General features: G+C 35.7%; 1 protein-coding gene across 1 annotated transcript; it reads left to right on the forward strand.

The window, feature by feature from the left end:
* The first annotated feature begins 1,747 nt into the window (after nt 1-1,747).
* Nucleotides 1,748-13,277, forward strand: lbr (lamin B receptor). The gene is made up of 14 exons (XM_052095381.1): nt 1,748-1,871; nt 4,881-5,055; nt 5,349-5,540; nt 6,473-6,550; nt 7,598-7,769; nt 7,922-8,118; nt 9,100-9,154; nt 9,347-9,541; nt 9,848-9,951; nt 10,177-10,302; nt 10,405-10,573; nt 10,678-10,758; nt 10,861-10,983; nt 11,270-13,277. Exons 2-14 carry the CDS (start codon nt 4,891-4,893, stop codon nt 11,428-11,430), a joined length of 1,818 nt encoding a protein of 605 aa, XP_051951341.1. The 5' UTR covers nt 1,748-1,871; nt 4,881-4,890; the 3' UTR covers nt 11,431-13,277.
* Nucleotides 13,278-13,514: the final 237 nt, after the last annotated feature.

Here is a 13,514-nt window from a genome sequence, read left to right on the forward strand (position 1 = left end):
AGCATAACCTCTATCATGCTTACCATTTTACATATTTTAGATTATTTAATATTAAAGTAGCCAAATAAATATTAATACAATTATTATGGTTTATTATGGAAAACAAAAACTTTGGCCAAAAGTTTGGAATAATGTGTAGATTTTGCTCTAATGGAAATAAATTGGTACTTTAACCAAAGTGGCATTCAACTGATCACAATATATAGTCAGGACGTTGATAGTGTGAAAAACTACTATTACAATTTGGAAAAAAATCTATCAGAACTTCTTAGTTCTCATCAAAAAATCCTCCACATGCAGCAATGACAGCTTTGCAGATCCTTGGCATTCTAGTTGACAGTTTGTCCAGATACTCCGGTGACATTTCACCAGTCACTTCCTGTAGCACTTGTCAGGCACTTCTCACACACCTAACAGTCTAGCTGAACCCACAAGTGCTCAATGGGGTTAAAATCCATAACACTCTTTTCCAATTATCTGTTGTCCAATGTTTGTTTCTTTGCCCACTCTAACTTCTTGTTTTTCTGTTTCAAACATGCCTTTTTCTTTGCAATTCTCCCCATAAGGCCTGCACTCCTGAATCGCCTCTTTACTGTTGTACATGAAACTGGTGTGGAGCGGGTAGAATTCAATGAAGCTGTCAGCTGAGGACATGTGAGGTGTCGATTTCTCAAACTGTACATCTGATCTTCCATATCACTGTATGTCCTTGTTAGAGCCAGTTGTCCTTTGTCTTTGAAGACTGTAGTGTACACCTTTGTATGTAAAAATGTATGTTTTTTTTGCAATTGCAAGCATGCCTTCATTCCTCAGAACAATGATTGACTGATGAGTTTCTAGAGAAAGCGGTTTCTTTTTATTGCCATTTTTACCTAATATTGACCTTAAGACATGCCAGTCTATTTCATACTGTGGCAACTCAAAAACAAAGACAATGTTAAGCTTCATTTAATGAACCAAATAGCTTTCAGTTGTTTTGTATATAATGGCAAGTGATTTTCTAGTACCAAATTAGCAATTTAGCATGATTACTCAAAGATAAGGTGTTGGGGTGTTGGCTGCTGGAAATGCGGCCTGTCTAGATTGGATCAAAAATGACTCTTTTCAAAAGGTGATGGTGCTGTTTTTTTACATCAATAATGTCCTGACTATATTTTGTGATCAGTTGAATGCCACTTTGGTGAATAAAAGTAAAAATGTATTTCTATATGAGCAAAGTCTCTACATTATTTAAAACTTTTGACCGCCTGTATAGAAAAATAAGTACATTTGGCTGTTAAAAGCATACTTGTGAACAGTTAACCATCTGTAAATAGTAAGTGGACAAAACAGATCAATTCCTGCTGTCGTCTCGTTTGAGTGGATATGTATTGTAGGCCTATTGTCTGAAGAAAATAAACGTTATAAAAGTATATTACTGTTTTTTAAAACATTAGATTGATTTCGCATCGAATATCTAAATATTAAAAAACCTTTACAATCTTATGGTTTCTTCGCATGTTTACAAACAAACACACAGAATGATGTCGTCCTAACACTTATGATCATCAGTGATCAGTCAGCAACTGTCTTGTCAGGACACCATTTTGTTACACTGTCAAGCCCGAATCACAAAACTCAAACGACCGTCTACCAATCAGCGCTCAATTAAAAAATCCCACTGTCCAATCAGAAAATTGAAATTTTTAAAACACGACATTCCACCCAATCAAAAGGCTTCCCGCCCTCAAGAACGCTGGTAGGTTGAGCGGACACAGAGGGAGGAACAAGCAGTGAGCGGGGGCCAGTGGTTTTAAAAAAAATATTCATTATTTCATGAAATTTAGCGGATAAGCTATTGTGATTATTTAAACTTTTCACATCGATTGAAGGTAAGAATTCCTCAATAATTCATTTGCATGTTGTGATTACTCCAAATATAGTTTTTGTTGTTACTGCGTAGTTAACGGGACAGAACTAGATCTGCGCTAAGTTAAATGTCCTGCTATTTAACGGTCGCAGGCGTTCCTGTATATAATGTGTGAATTTGTACAGCAATTACATAGCATTATACATGTAAATAGTGCAGCGATTTGCCTTTGCTTCGGTATTTGACATGAATTGATAACCTATATTTCTAGCCGGCTCGTTAGACAGGAAACTTGGGAAACGCGCGCATGTATTGTCCTCTAATGCAACTAATTTGTTTTATCCCCCAAATTAGATTGTACATTCATTTGGAGATGTATTTTAGTTGTTAAATTAATTGATATCTTTCGGTTTCATAATTTTGTACCCAAACGAAAAGTGAAGGATTCCTCTCGTGCAGACCGTCTTTGCGCAAAGTTTAGTGGGCTTTAGTGGCCGTATGTTTGCGATATAAACTCAGCTTTCGCTAGAAACTTTTATGTTGCTTTCTCGTGGTTCACTAGCAATGATACAGCGTCGTTGTGTATATGAACCTCTCGCGCATGTGGACTGACAATGGTTTGAAAACATGACGTTTTCCCTCCATTCCTCTGTCATTCTTGTGCTCTTGTTAAAGGAGCAGCATGTGTAGGTGTTTTTAGTCTCACATGAAATGATACAGTTAGTAAATGCAAACAAGTAATTTCTAAAAAAAGTTTTTATTAAATACTCTGTATTTACATTCACTTTTTAGCTAATTAAAGTCACTCAATTATATTGCTTATGCTTCTTTATTTCCCCTAATGTGATCAATGTATATTACTTTACTATAGTAAAGAGGGTCTTAAACAGATTTGTTATAGCAAGTTTTCCTAGTCAATAGTTTGAAAAGCTGGTAGTGATCGTAAAGCGCGCGTCGTCTTGTGCCATCTTATTTGAATAACAAAAACAGTCTTACAGGGCCCGCCTCTAAATATTTTGCTAGGTAGTTTCACTTACATGGGATTTTAGCCAGTTTTGGACTTCAACTCAAGAGTGGTGGGTGTGTTTCAGTGTATTAGATCAAGAATGTGTGGAATGTGTTTTATTGGATTAGTAGGATTTAGGAAAGAGAGGTTATGTTTTTAGTGGCCTGTGCATTACATATATATATATATATATATATTAGTTTTGGGTGTTGCCCTGTAATGGTGTGTCTGCTTAATGCAGCTCAAACATCTAAAAGCTTATTTTTTTCACTTATATTTACGATTCTGGCCTTGCCAAAGTGCCAGTTTATGGACATATTGTGTTTGTGGTAAGTCTAAGTTTGTGGCTATAAATATGCTGTTTGTTTTTTTACAAGAAAATTAGCAAGGATTTTTTTTAACATCCATTTTTGATCAGTACCTAAAGTTACTATATTTATGTGATAGTGATTTATTTTTTAATTTTTTTATTTTCTTGACATGGTAAAAGTCATCTACATCTCTGGCAAACTTTGATGTTACCTGTGTGCTACTACAATCCCTCTCATAAAGGCTGTTGAGAGCATAACAATAGCACTGGTGCAGAGAGTACAGTGAGGTTGTGCTGAGCATAATCAGCACTTTTGAGAAAACCACAGCTGACATTACTGCTTCATTGTCATCACACCATGTGTAACTAGCCTACATCTGCACCGGCGGTTCCTTGGTTGTCTTACATTTAACATTTTTTACTATTTAAATTGGTCAGAAAATGCTCTGAAAATCTAAAACAGTGTTGGATTGCTTGATTTATTTATTCTAAGGGGAGACCAAAAGGGTTAAGGTTTCATTTTGAAATACTAAAACATGCTATAGTGAACTAAGATGATATTGATACATTTTGTTGCTAGTATATCCTGGTTCCCACACTGTTATGCAGTTCACTAAATGGAACATTCACATTGTCATCTTATTAACTGATCTGATTCCAGTGAGAGAAACTAATTGATTGTAGGCATGGCGCTGTTCCGATGCCTGGACTGGGGGTCCGATACTGACAATTAACCCAGATCAGGTATCGGTCCAATGAGCTCGATCTACATCCTATACCCCATGTTGTTCATTGAATTTACTGTCAAGCTCAAAGAAAGCCACATCTTCAAATCACCATTAAAGTAGTCTATATAACTAAAAGCTATATATAAAAGCTTTGTGAATTGCACAAAAAAGGGGGGTTATACTTGCTTGTTTTGATTATGGGGGGTTACCTACGCCCCTGGATGCTCCCCACAAATGATCAATAGTTTGGTCCGCCTATAACATGCATTGAGACCGGCACCAGACAAGCATTTTACCAGATGTTGAACGAGAAGTGTATTACACTACTGTGAATTAGCCTACAAACAAACACTCAAACACAGACATCTTGGAGTGCTCAGCACTGGACTTTCAAAATAATAGCCTTAAGTAATTACAGTTTAAATTTATTGCCAATGTATCATAAAATTATTTTTTAATAATATTATTATTAGAAATAACAACTAAAGCAAATTGGGTTCTAAAAATTACTGTGATTGAAAAGTGGATTGATATACTAATAAAACTAAAATGAATAAATAAATAACAGAAATAGAGAGAGAGATCAGAAACCATTTACAAGTCCACATGTAAGTTAAAATGTGTAAAGAGAACTGGCTTCTTTCTACTGAAGACTTTAATTATGGTTATTTTTGATGCTGCATCTTGCAGACTAGTTAAACATAAAGTTTGCCCTTGCGCTTATGTAATTGTGTTTTGTTTTCAAATTTTACACAGAAATAATATATTGTTAGAGGCTTTTGTTTCTTTATATATAGAGTACTCCCAATCAGTTCCACACCGTGAATTATAGATGGTCTAAACTCATTAAGAAAAAAACAACATTGGATCGGTATCGGAACTGGAAGAAAAAAATTTTATCTTTCCATCGATAATTGATTGGTTAAAGTTGGTGTGTGCAGAGCAATGAGGATGCAGACCTTATATTCTGTGTTTAATTTTTTTTAGGTAAATAAGGATGCCAGCTGCAAGGTTTCAGAATGGAGATTCTGTAATGGGCCGTTGGCCTGGCAGTAACCTCTATTATGAGGTGAAGGTGCTAAATTATGATGCCAAGACACGGCTCTACACTGTCATCTACAAAGATGGTACTGAGCTGGAGCTTAAGGAGTCTGACATTACGGTATGGAGGCTCTGCTTAAGTCCTGTGTATGAAACTAGACACTAAAATTATCAAATTAAAAGAATATCTTATAAAGATTAATTCAGTCTGTTGACATGCAACAAAAAATTTGGTCATCCAATAATATATTGTTCATTTATAATTTATAAAATGATGCAGATAGATAGATGTTTGCAGACACTTTTAATTTGTAATTGTGCATTAGTCTTTTAAAATTAAAATACATTTGAAACATTAAAATAATACTAGATTAACTTGCAGTGTCTTATGGAAATTGTTCTGTTATATTGCAGAGTCTGACTGTGTTCAAGCAAGGTGTTACACGTTCTCGGTCGAGATCACGTTCTCGTTCCCGTTCACCAGCACGTACCCGTCGCAGTCGCTCCCGTTCTCCAGCAAGGACGTCGCGGCGCTCTTCCTCTCGCACCACAGAGGCGCGCAGGGAAAAGCTCAAACAAGTACTGGAGGTCCGACTCACCCCATTGGTAAGGACACTCACATACTTTAACAAAAAATAAACACTCTCTTGCGCTCTCTCTCTCTTTCTCCATACTCTGTCTGACCTAAGATGTTCAGGTGATTACATTGAAATGTTTAAATTAGTTTTGGGGGTGCTTTGTTTATTTCTATACTTATAGGGATAGTTTACCCAAAAAATGTATTTATCCTTTTACGTACTCACCCTCATGTCATCCCAGATGTGTATGACTTTTTTCTTCTGCGGAAAACAAACAAAGATTTTTAGAAGGATATCTAAGCTCTGTTGTTCATTTGCAAGTGAAGGATGGCCAGAAATCTGAAGGTCCAAAAAGCATCATAAATTAATATCTTTAGAATCAATATGGTGTGATCCTATTTTCCAATAAATCTTCACTTTCTGTTTAGTATCACTTTCAAATCTGTGAGTGAAAGTGGAGATTTAAACTAAAAAAATGACTTAAATATTGATTTGTTTCTCACTCACACCTATCATATTTACATTTATGCATTTGGCAGACACTTTTATCCAAAGCGACTTACAGTGCACTTATTACAGGGACAATCCCCCTGGAGCAACCTGGAGTTAAGTGCCTTGCTCAAGGACACAATGGTGGTGGCTGTGGGGATCGAACCAGCGAACTTCTGATTAACAGTTATGTGCTTATGCCCACTACGCCACCACCACTATTGCTTCTGAAGATATGGATTTAACCACTGGAGTCTTATGGATTACTTTTATGGTGCTTTTATCTGCTTTTTGGAACTTCAGATTTCTGGCCACCATTAATTTGCATAGAAAGGACCAATTTAGCTGAGGTATTCTTTTAAAATCTTTGTGTTCAGCAGTAGAACAATTTTGGGTAAACTATACCTTTTAATTAGATTTTAAAACCCACCATATGTTCATCTCATGTGTTTCTGACTATCTCCGTTTCAGGCAGTGCCACATGAGAACAACAGCAACAGCAAACCTGAGAAGAAAGAGGAAAATAATACAGCTACCGAAGTCATTGAGGTGAGAATACATCCTGTATTAAAATGCCAGTAATATTTCAATCCCTTGCAACACAGGGGTGATACGGCCACCTGAATGTCTCCCATTAGAAATGTGAAAAATCAGTCTTGTAAAGGTTGGAATGTCATGATGCATGCATGTTGTGCCTCTGTGTGACAGGAGCCTATTTACTTTGCACACAAAGCTTAAGCTGACTGCGGGCTCAGTTAAATCATACCCTCATGTTTTTCAGCATGTTTCTCTTCATGAGACAATTGAATGGTCTTTACAAAGCACAAGCAGACTGGTGTAGCTTTACATTAGTACAGTCATGTTAAACTTGCGTTACGTTTCTTGATGTAGACTGTCAATGAGATTCATTTTCAGCAGAAAATTTGTGCCCAAGAATGACTTGGTGATTGTTGAGTCTTATTAAAAAACAATAACTGTCCATCCTTTTTCTATATGTGTTTGTCCTATGTAGGGTCGCGGGTAGTGTTGGAGAACAATAACAAATACAAACTTTTTAACATTAAAACAATTTAATATTCTCGTTTTGCATAATGTTTTCTTAGTTATTGAAGACCTTACTGACAGTATGGCTATGTTCCGAAATGTACAGAGTTGCCTACTTGGGCAGAATTTTAAGGCATCTTAAGCGCACTCCAAACATGAAGTTTAAACGATAGTGTAGTGGGATTTAATAAGGAAAAGTCTAGCAAGACTGCTGACTTCGTTTTGGAACAGAGCCATAATATTTATTATTTATTTAAATAATTGGTTTTACTTTGCATACAGTCTTGGCCTACATAGTTTAACCCTTCCTTGGTCTCGTGGGTCATTTTTACCCATTTTTAAAATGGTTCAAAATGGGTCCAAAAGTTCCGCAACACCAAGGAAGGGTTAAGGGAGGTACCCTGAAATAGCATCTGTCAGCTGTCTTTTCTACTCAGAGATATATTTTAGAAGTCTACGCATTTGACAAAACTTGCCACAGTTTTGCTAGATATATCTAGTAAACAAAGTGAGTGAGTATTGTGTAGGCTCATTGTAATGTTTATTGTCTAGACTGAGACTGAATCTGAGAACCAGGTAGGTGGGCGCTACAACCTACGGCATAGGAAGGATCAAGGCGATGGCAAACCTGTAGAGCTGGAGAAAAAAGAGGAGCAGGCGTTATCACAGGCTAAACCACCAGCTGCCACCAAGAAAACTGATCTGGAGTTCGGAGGAAGAGTTGGTGTGTTTTTTTCAACAATGTAAAAAACTGACTAACTGTAAATATTTACACAGTTCCACTTTGAATCCAAATAGGTTTTCAAACATCTTAAAAGTAAATCGCAGATTATGATTGTAATAGCTTAAATAATGACATTTCCTCTTCTCTTTCAGGTGTTTTCCTCTTAATGGTGCTCTTGCCCCTAGCTGTGTTGGCCCTGCTCATTCTCTGTGGGCAGAAGGATGCCAGCCTCCTGAGCTTCCCTCTTGAACTTCCTCCCCTATCATCTTTCTGGGACTGCCAGGTCTTTGGCATAGTCCTGCTCTGGCTTCTTTTCCAGGCTGTCCTCTCACTGCTCCCTTTCGGAAAGGTACTGTTCACAATCACATTACTCCCGTGACCTGAGTTTAGGCACATGACCACATAATTCTCAGGCTCTCGTATGTTAATATGTAAATTAGATTAATCATTAGAGGTGGCATGCAGATAGAGAGCCACTCTGGAAAACATCAGGTATTGTCTTCAGGGTAATTGAGACAGGAACAGAAAATTGCTGTGCTTTTCCATGAGCTTGTGTTCTACAAATAATTTGAGTTGATGATTCTTGGAAAGATTGTGATTGCCTAGTGATCATGTAATATGTATCATCTAATTTTGTGCATGAAATGGACTGGAGTGTATAAACTAAAAATTACTCTGGAATGTTTGAGAAACACTGTATGCTGAACACAAATATGTAGTTTTATTATATATGGCTAAACATGTAGATTTTCTGATTAATTGCAATCTTCATTTGAATGATCCCGATATCGATTCTTAAAATCCCAGATCAATCATTTGCTCTATTCAGCAACCCACGAATATGCAACTAAATATGTGCTATGTGATTAAAAATGTCTGTGATTAGCCTCTGGCATGTACATCTTCAGTTTTAGTTGCCAGTGATTGAGTTGAATAGTTAAGAAGTTGAGCACTAAGATCCTTTCACTGCATGTTGAGATGTCTATTTTTAATATACTTTCTGTTCTTTACTGTCAATTTAAAAAAAAAAAAAAAAAACATTTAATTGCAATCAAACATGGCGCGGATGTGGTAAAAATGCCATTCAACTTCACTCTTGGTAGTATACGCTCAACCAAAACACTCCTGTATGAAGTTGCTGAACTGCTGCTATTTTTAGAGACAGTACTGTTTTGGCACTTGTTTTACATATCAATGTAAATACTTACAAATAGTAGAAATTATGCATGTAACTACAGTACTGTGCAAAGGTTTTAGGCACTTAAGATGTTTAACAAAAACAGTTGTCTTTGGGTCACATGTAGTTCATAGTTGTTTTTCTACCCTACAGCTTGTTGAAGGAATGCCTCTCAAGAATGGGAAAACTTTGAAATACAGGATTAATGGTTAGTCTTTAATGTTTGTTTTACTACTTTGCAGATTGTCATTTATAAAGTTAATGGTCACTCTTATTTACAGCTGAAGAGTGTAATTTTTGCATCATTTGTCACCAAACAGAATTGTAGAAAAACTCCAGCAAGTTTAAATTAAGCATATTTAATAGTGAGCCGTTTTAAGATTTCTGATTCTGTTTTCAGGTTTCTATGCACTGATCTTCACGGCTTTGGCAGTTTGTGCTGCTGTGTACCAGGAAGTGGATCTCAGTTTCATCCACGCTCACTTCCTGCAGTTCTTCACTTCTGCCCTGCTCATTGCCACTCTTCTTAGCATCTACCTGTTTGTCCGTTCACGCTGGGCCTCTGATGATGAGCTTGCTCCTGGAGGGAGCTCTGGTATGCAGTGTTTATGCTGAATTCACCACAGAAATACCCTAGGTCAAAATTCATGCGGGCACGTCACTGTCTCTTAATTGATGTGGTATGATGAATCCAAAAAATTATACTCCTAGTTTTAGCTCTATTTTAAAAACGTTTTTGCCTTTTGGAGGAAAATTCCTTAAGTGTTCTGTCGTAAATAGTTATTAGTTAGTAAAAGGTTATTTGTTGCCCAGTGGTAATACCGAATTCAGTCAAAATTCAGCATCGTGTTTCATGGTGAATGGCATCTAAAGAGAATTCTCTCTCTCTTAATTCCTCTAGGTTATGTAATCTATGACTTTTTCATGGGCAGAGAGCTGAATCCCCGCATCAAAAATTTTGATATCAAGTTCTTCTGTGAAATGCGCCCAGGGTTGATGGGCTGGGTGAGTATTGTCATTGTGTTTTCAATTTTTGTGGTCTTGGTGAAGGTTTGCTTGGTTAGACAGATGTTGTAATTGCTCCCTCCTGTCGTCAAGGTTTACTATTTGCTGGATGAAATTGGCAAGATGATGCTCCCTACAAGTCCTTGATGATTTCTCCCATAAAGGTTTTTCTTGTGTATGTGTGTTTAATGGGTTTCTGTCATTTATTTTTGTTTGTTTTCAAAGGTATTGATTAACTTTGCAATGCTGATTGCTGAGATGAAGCACCAGAATCTAGAAAACCCCTCTCCAGCAATGCTCCTTGTCAACGCCTTCCAGCTCCTTTGGGTGGTTGATGGCTTTTGGCATGAGGTAACCCAAGTGTTTCCAAAATTAAACGCATAGTCTTTAATAATTTCCGATTGTAATCTGTTAAGTTTGAACTGATTCTGATTTAATCGCTCTATATTTTAGGAGAAACTTCTGACTATGATGGATATAGTGTACGATGGCTTTGGATTTATGTTGGTGTTTGGAGATCTGGTTTTTGTGCCGTTTACGTTCACCTGTCAGGCATACTATCTTGTCAATCATCCCAATGATCTCTCTGTTTTCTGGATCACTACTCTCATCACCATGAATGGTCAGTTCCGGTCACTTAATTTTCCCCAATTGTCTTTAGCTACAGCAAAAAGCAACATTTGACCTAGTCTCTTGATTTAAATTAGTCAAAAAAATCTCTTACAGGAATTGGATACTACATTTTCCGGAAGGCCAACTCTCAGAAATTTGCCTTCAGGAAAAATCCTTCTGACCCAACTGTGTCTCGTAAGTGTTTTAAAGCAGGTTAAGTAAAAGCTACTAAAATAAATATCATGAAATGTTATGATTATATTCATCTAAATCTATTTTATACTGTGATCTTATCAGACCTGAAAACTATTCCTACTGCGACTGGAAAAAATCTCATTGTGTCTGGTCTCTGGGGGTTTGTCCGTCATCCTAATTACCTTGGTGACATCCTCATGGGTTTGGCCTGGTCACTACCATGTGGTGAGAGTTCAACTTTCCCCGTATTTCCTTCTTTTTATATCTATTTAATCAAATGAAACTGTTGTATCAATCTAGTTTGCATTTATATTCAAGATATGTTATTTATATGATATAGTGATTTTAAAGGAAATTACAGGGATCCCAAAGTCATGTAAAACCTGAAAATAACAAGGAAAATGTCAAAATAATTGTTTTCTTCTTGTTAAAAAAAGTCATAGACATGAATCAAATCTTAAGTCATGAAAATTTCCCAAGCAACATTTATAATGTGCAATCCTACCTATAGGTTTCAACCATTTGATTCCCTACTTTTACCTGATCTACTTGATCACTCTGCTGGTACATCGCAATGCAAGAGACGAGCGTCAGTGCAGGAAAAAGTACGGCTCCGCGTGGGAAGAGTACCGCAAAGCTGTCCCGTACCGCATTTTTCAAGGGATATACTGAGAACTCATGGACTCAAGCTGTTTTGGACACTCGGTGCAAAACAAAATCTCCTCAGAAGGACACTTAACATTAGACAGAGACCGAGACGTTCACTGTTAGCAGCTTGTCAGTTTTTTTTAATCAATTAAGTTTTTTACAATTGAACATCAATTTTAAACAATTCTCTGTCTTTTCACAAAACGTTTACGGATTGTGGACATTGCCCCAAAGTTTGACCTCTTTTAACAATGTATATGATTGTACAGATGTTTTTCTACTCAAAAGATTGTTTTTCAGAATTCATTACTTCATAGTATAATTTACCATCTCATCTTGTGCACCCATATACACATTTTAAGTATCTGCTTGGCTGTTTACCTTTTGACATTTTGTAATGACAATTTGTGTAATGCACAAATTGTCAATATTGTATATTGTGTATGATGGGATTTTTTTTTTTCTTTTAATGTGTATAGTAAGAAGAAGTGTAATGTTCTTTCTCAGGACCAGAGGTTTGTGAAGAGACAACTATATTTTCTTAATTTCTGCACATATTTAATAAAAAATTTAGGTTTGGTTTGCATTTTAGGCATTATACACTATGCTTGTTTTCTTTTATCCAAAGTTCATAAAATTTGGCTTTGCTACCTCAGATTTTTCCAGTTGAAGACGAAAAATTTGGTCAATATTTTGGAAAACGCAACAGTTGTTTTTCCAGACACTAGAGGATGTCTCATTAATATCTTTTGAAAAATCATAAGGGTGCTGTGAACAGAAATAATGAGCTAAGAACTTAATTCTTTCAATGTAAAGGGTAGCATAACTTTACATTTTAATTGATGTTTTAATTTAAAAAGACAATGCAGAGCTGTGAATGTTAAAATCAAGGCTTTTCTTAACTAATGTATTACTTTTGCATATCCTTTTATGCACTTGGACAAAATGATTGTCCTAATAAGAGTATGTAAGAAGTGTTTCTAGCTAAGAGGAGCTGTTACTTTATCACAGTACAGAGGCATTGTCAAATGTTATTTATTTGGTTAATTTAGAGTGTTACTGTGTAAAAAAAAAAAGAAAAAGTGCTATCTGACAAGCAATTTCTGTAAAAATGCCATTATTCATACACATTAATAATTAAACTACTTTAGACAAACCATCTGCATTTCTTACCACAAATTAAATGTACAGATTCAAGGATTTATTTCTTCCTTTTCTCTCTCTATAGATTTAGATTATTTGTTTTATAGATATTTAAAGTTGCATGTATTTTTGATACCGATATGATGTTCAGCTTGAATTCCTAGTCAAGTTGTTAGGCTACTTTTTCCTTCATTTTTTTTATTCCTCTTTTAAAATTGTTTTTGTCAATAATTCCACAAATTAAAAACAAGAAATGAAAACTCACAAAATATATAAAATGTTCCATTTCTTTTCCTTCTAAGACTATTTGTACACACTTACAAATGTGCATATTTTGCTGGCATTTTGGACTTAAGTGAAAAAAGAAAACGAATTAATTGATGAAATTTACAATTATGAAGAAATAAAACAAATTAAATGAATGTTAGCTTTTTGTAATTTTTGATACTTTAGGCTGTAAAACGAGTAAAAGAAAGTTTGTCCATAAAGTAACTCTTAGGGGGCCCCAGGGCTCTGCAAGATTGACAGAATTTAGTATGTACTATTGATGATATCCTCCTGTATTATATAATGCATAACTCCAGCTGAATATGTTTTTTGTTTTTTTAAGTGAAGTTCCAAGTTTTGCAGCCTTGCTCAAAGCTGATGTAAATGTATGCCAGTAACAACCATCTCCAAATAGACCTGTACATTTCAGATGTAAATTTTCATTCTCGTGCTGAACATAAAGAGTATGTTAACATTTCCATATAAATAAACCTGAGTTATTTATATATTGACCCTGAAAGTGTCAAACTAATATTAACATCTCTTTTAATTATTTCTCTTTAATTAGATGTGTATCTTCTTACCATTTGAATTTCTCTTGAGACCATATAGGATATTATGGTATGCTAATATACCTGTAAATAATGTCCAAAGTGTAATTAACTTGCCAGCAAAACGGTGAAGATGCAACAATACCT

The sequence above is a fragment of the Xyrauchen texanus genome, chromosome 28 (genome assembly GCF_025860055.1).
Source record: "Xyrauchen texanus isolate HMW12.3.18 chromosome 28, RBS_HiC_50CHRs, whole genome shotgun sequence".
Taxonomy (NCBI): domain Eukaryota; kingdom Metazoa; phylum Chordata; class Actinopteri; order Cypriniformes; family Catostomidae; genus Xyrauchen; species Xyrauchen texanus.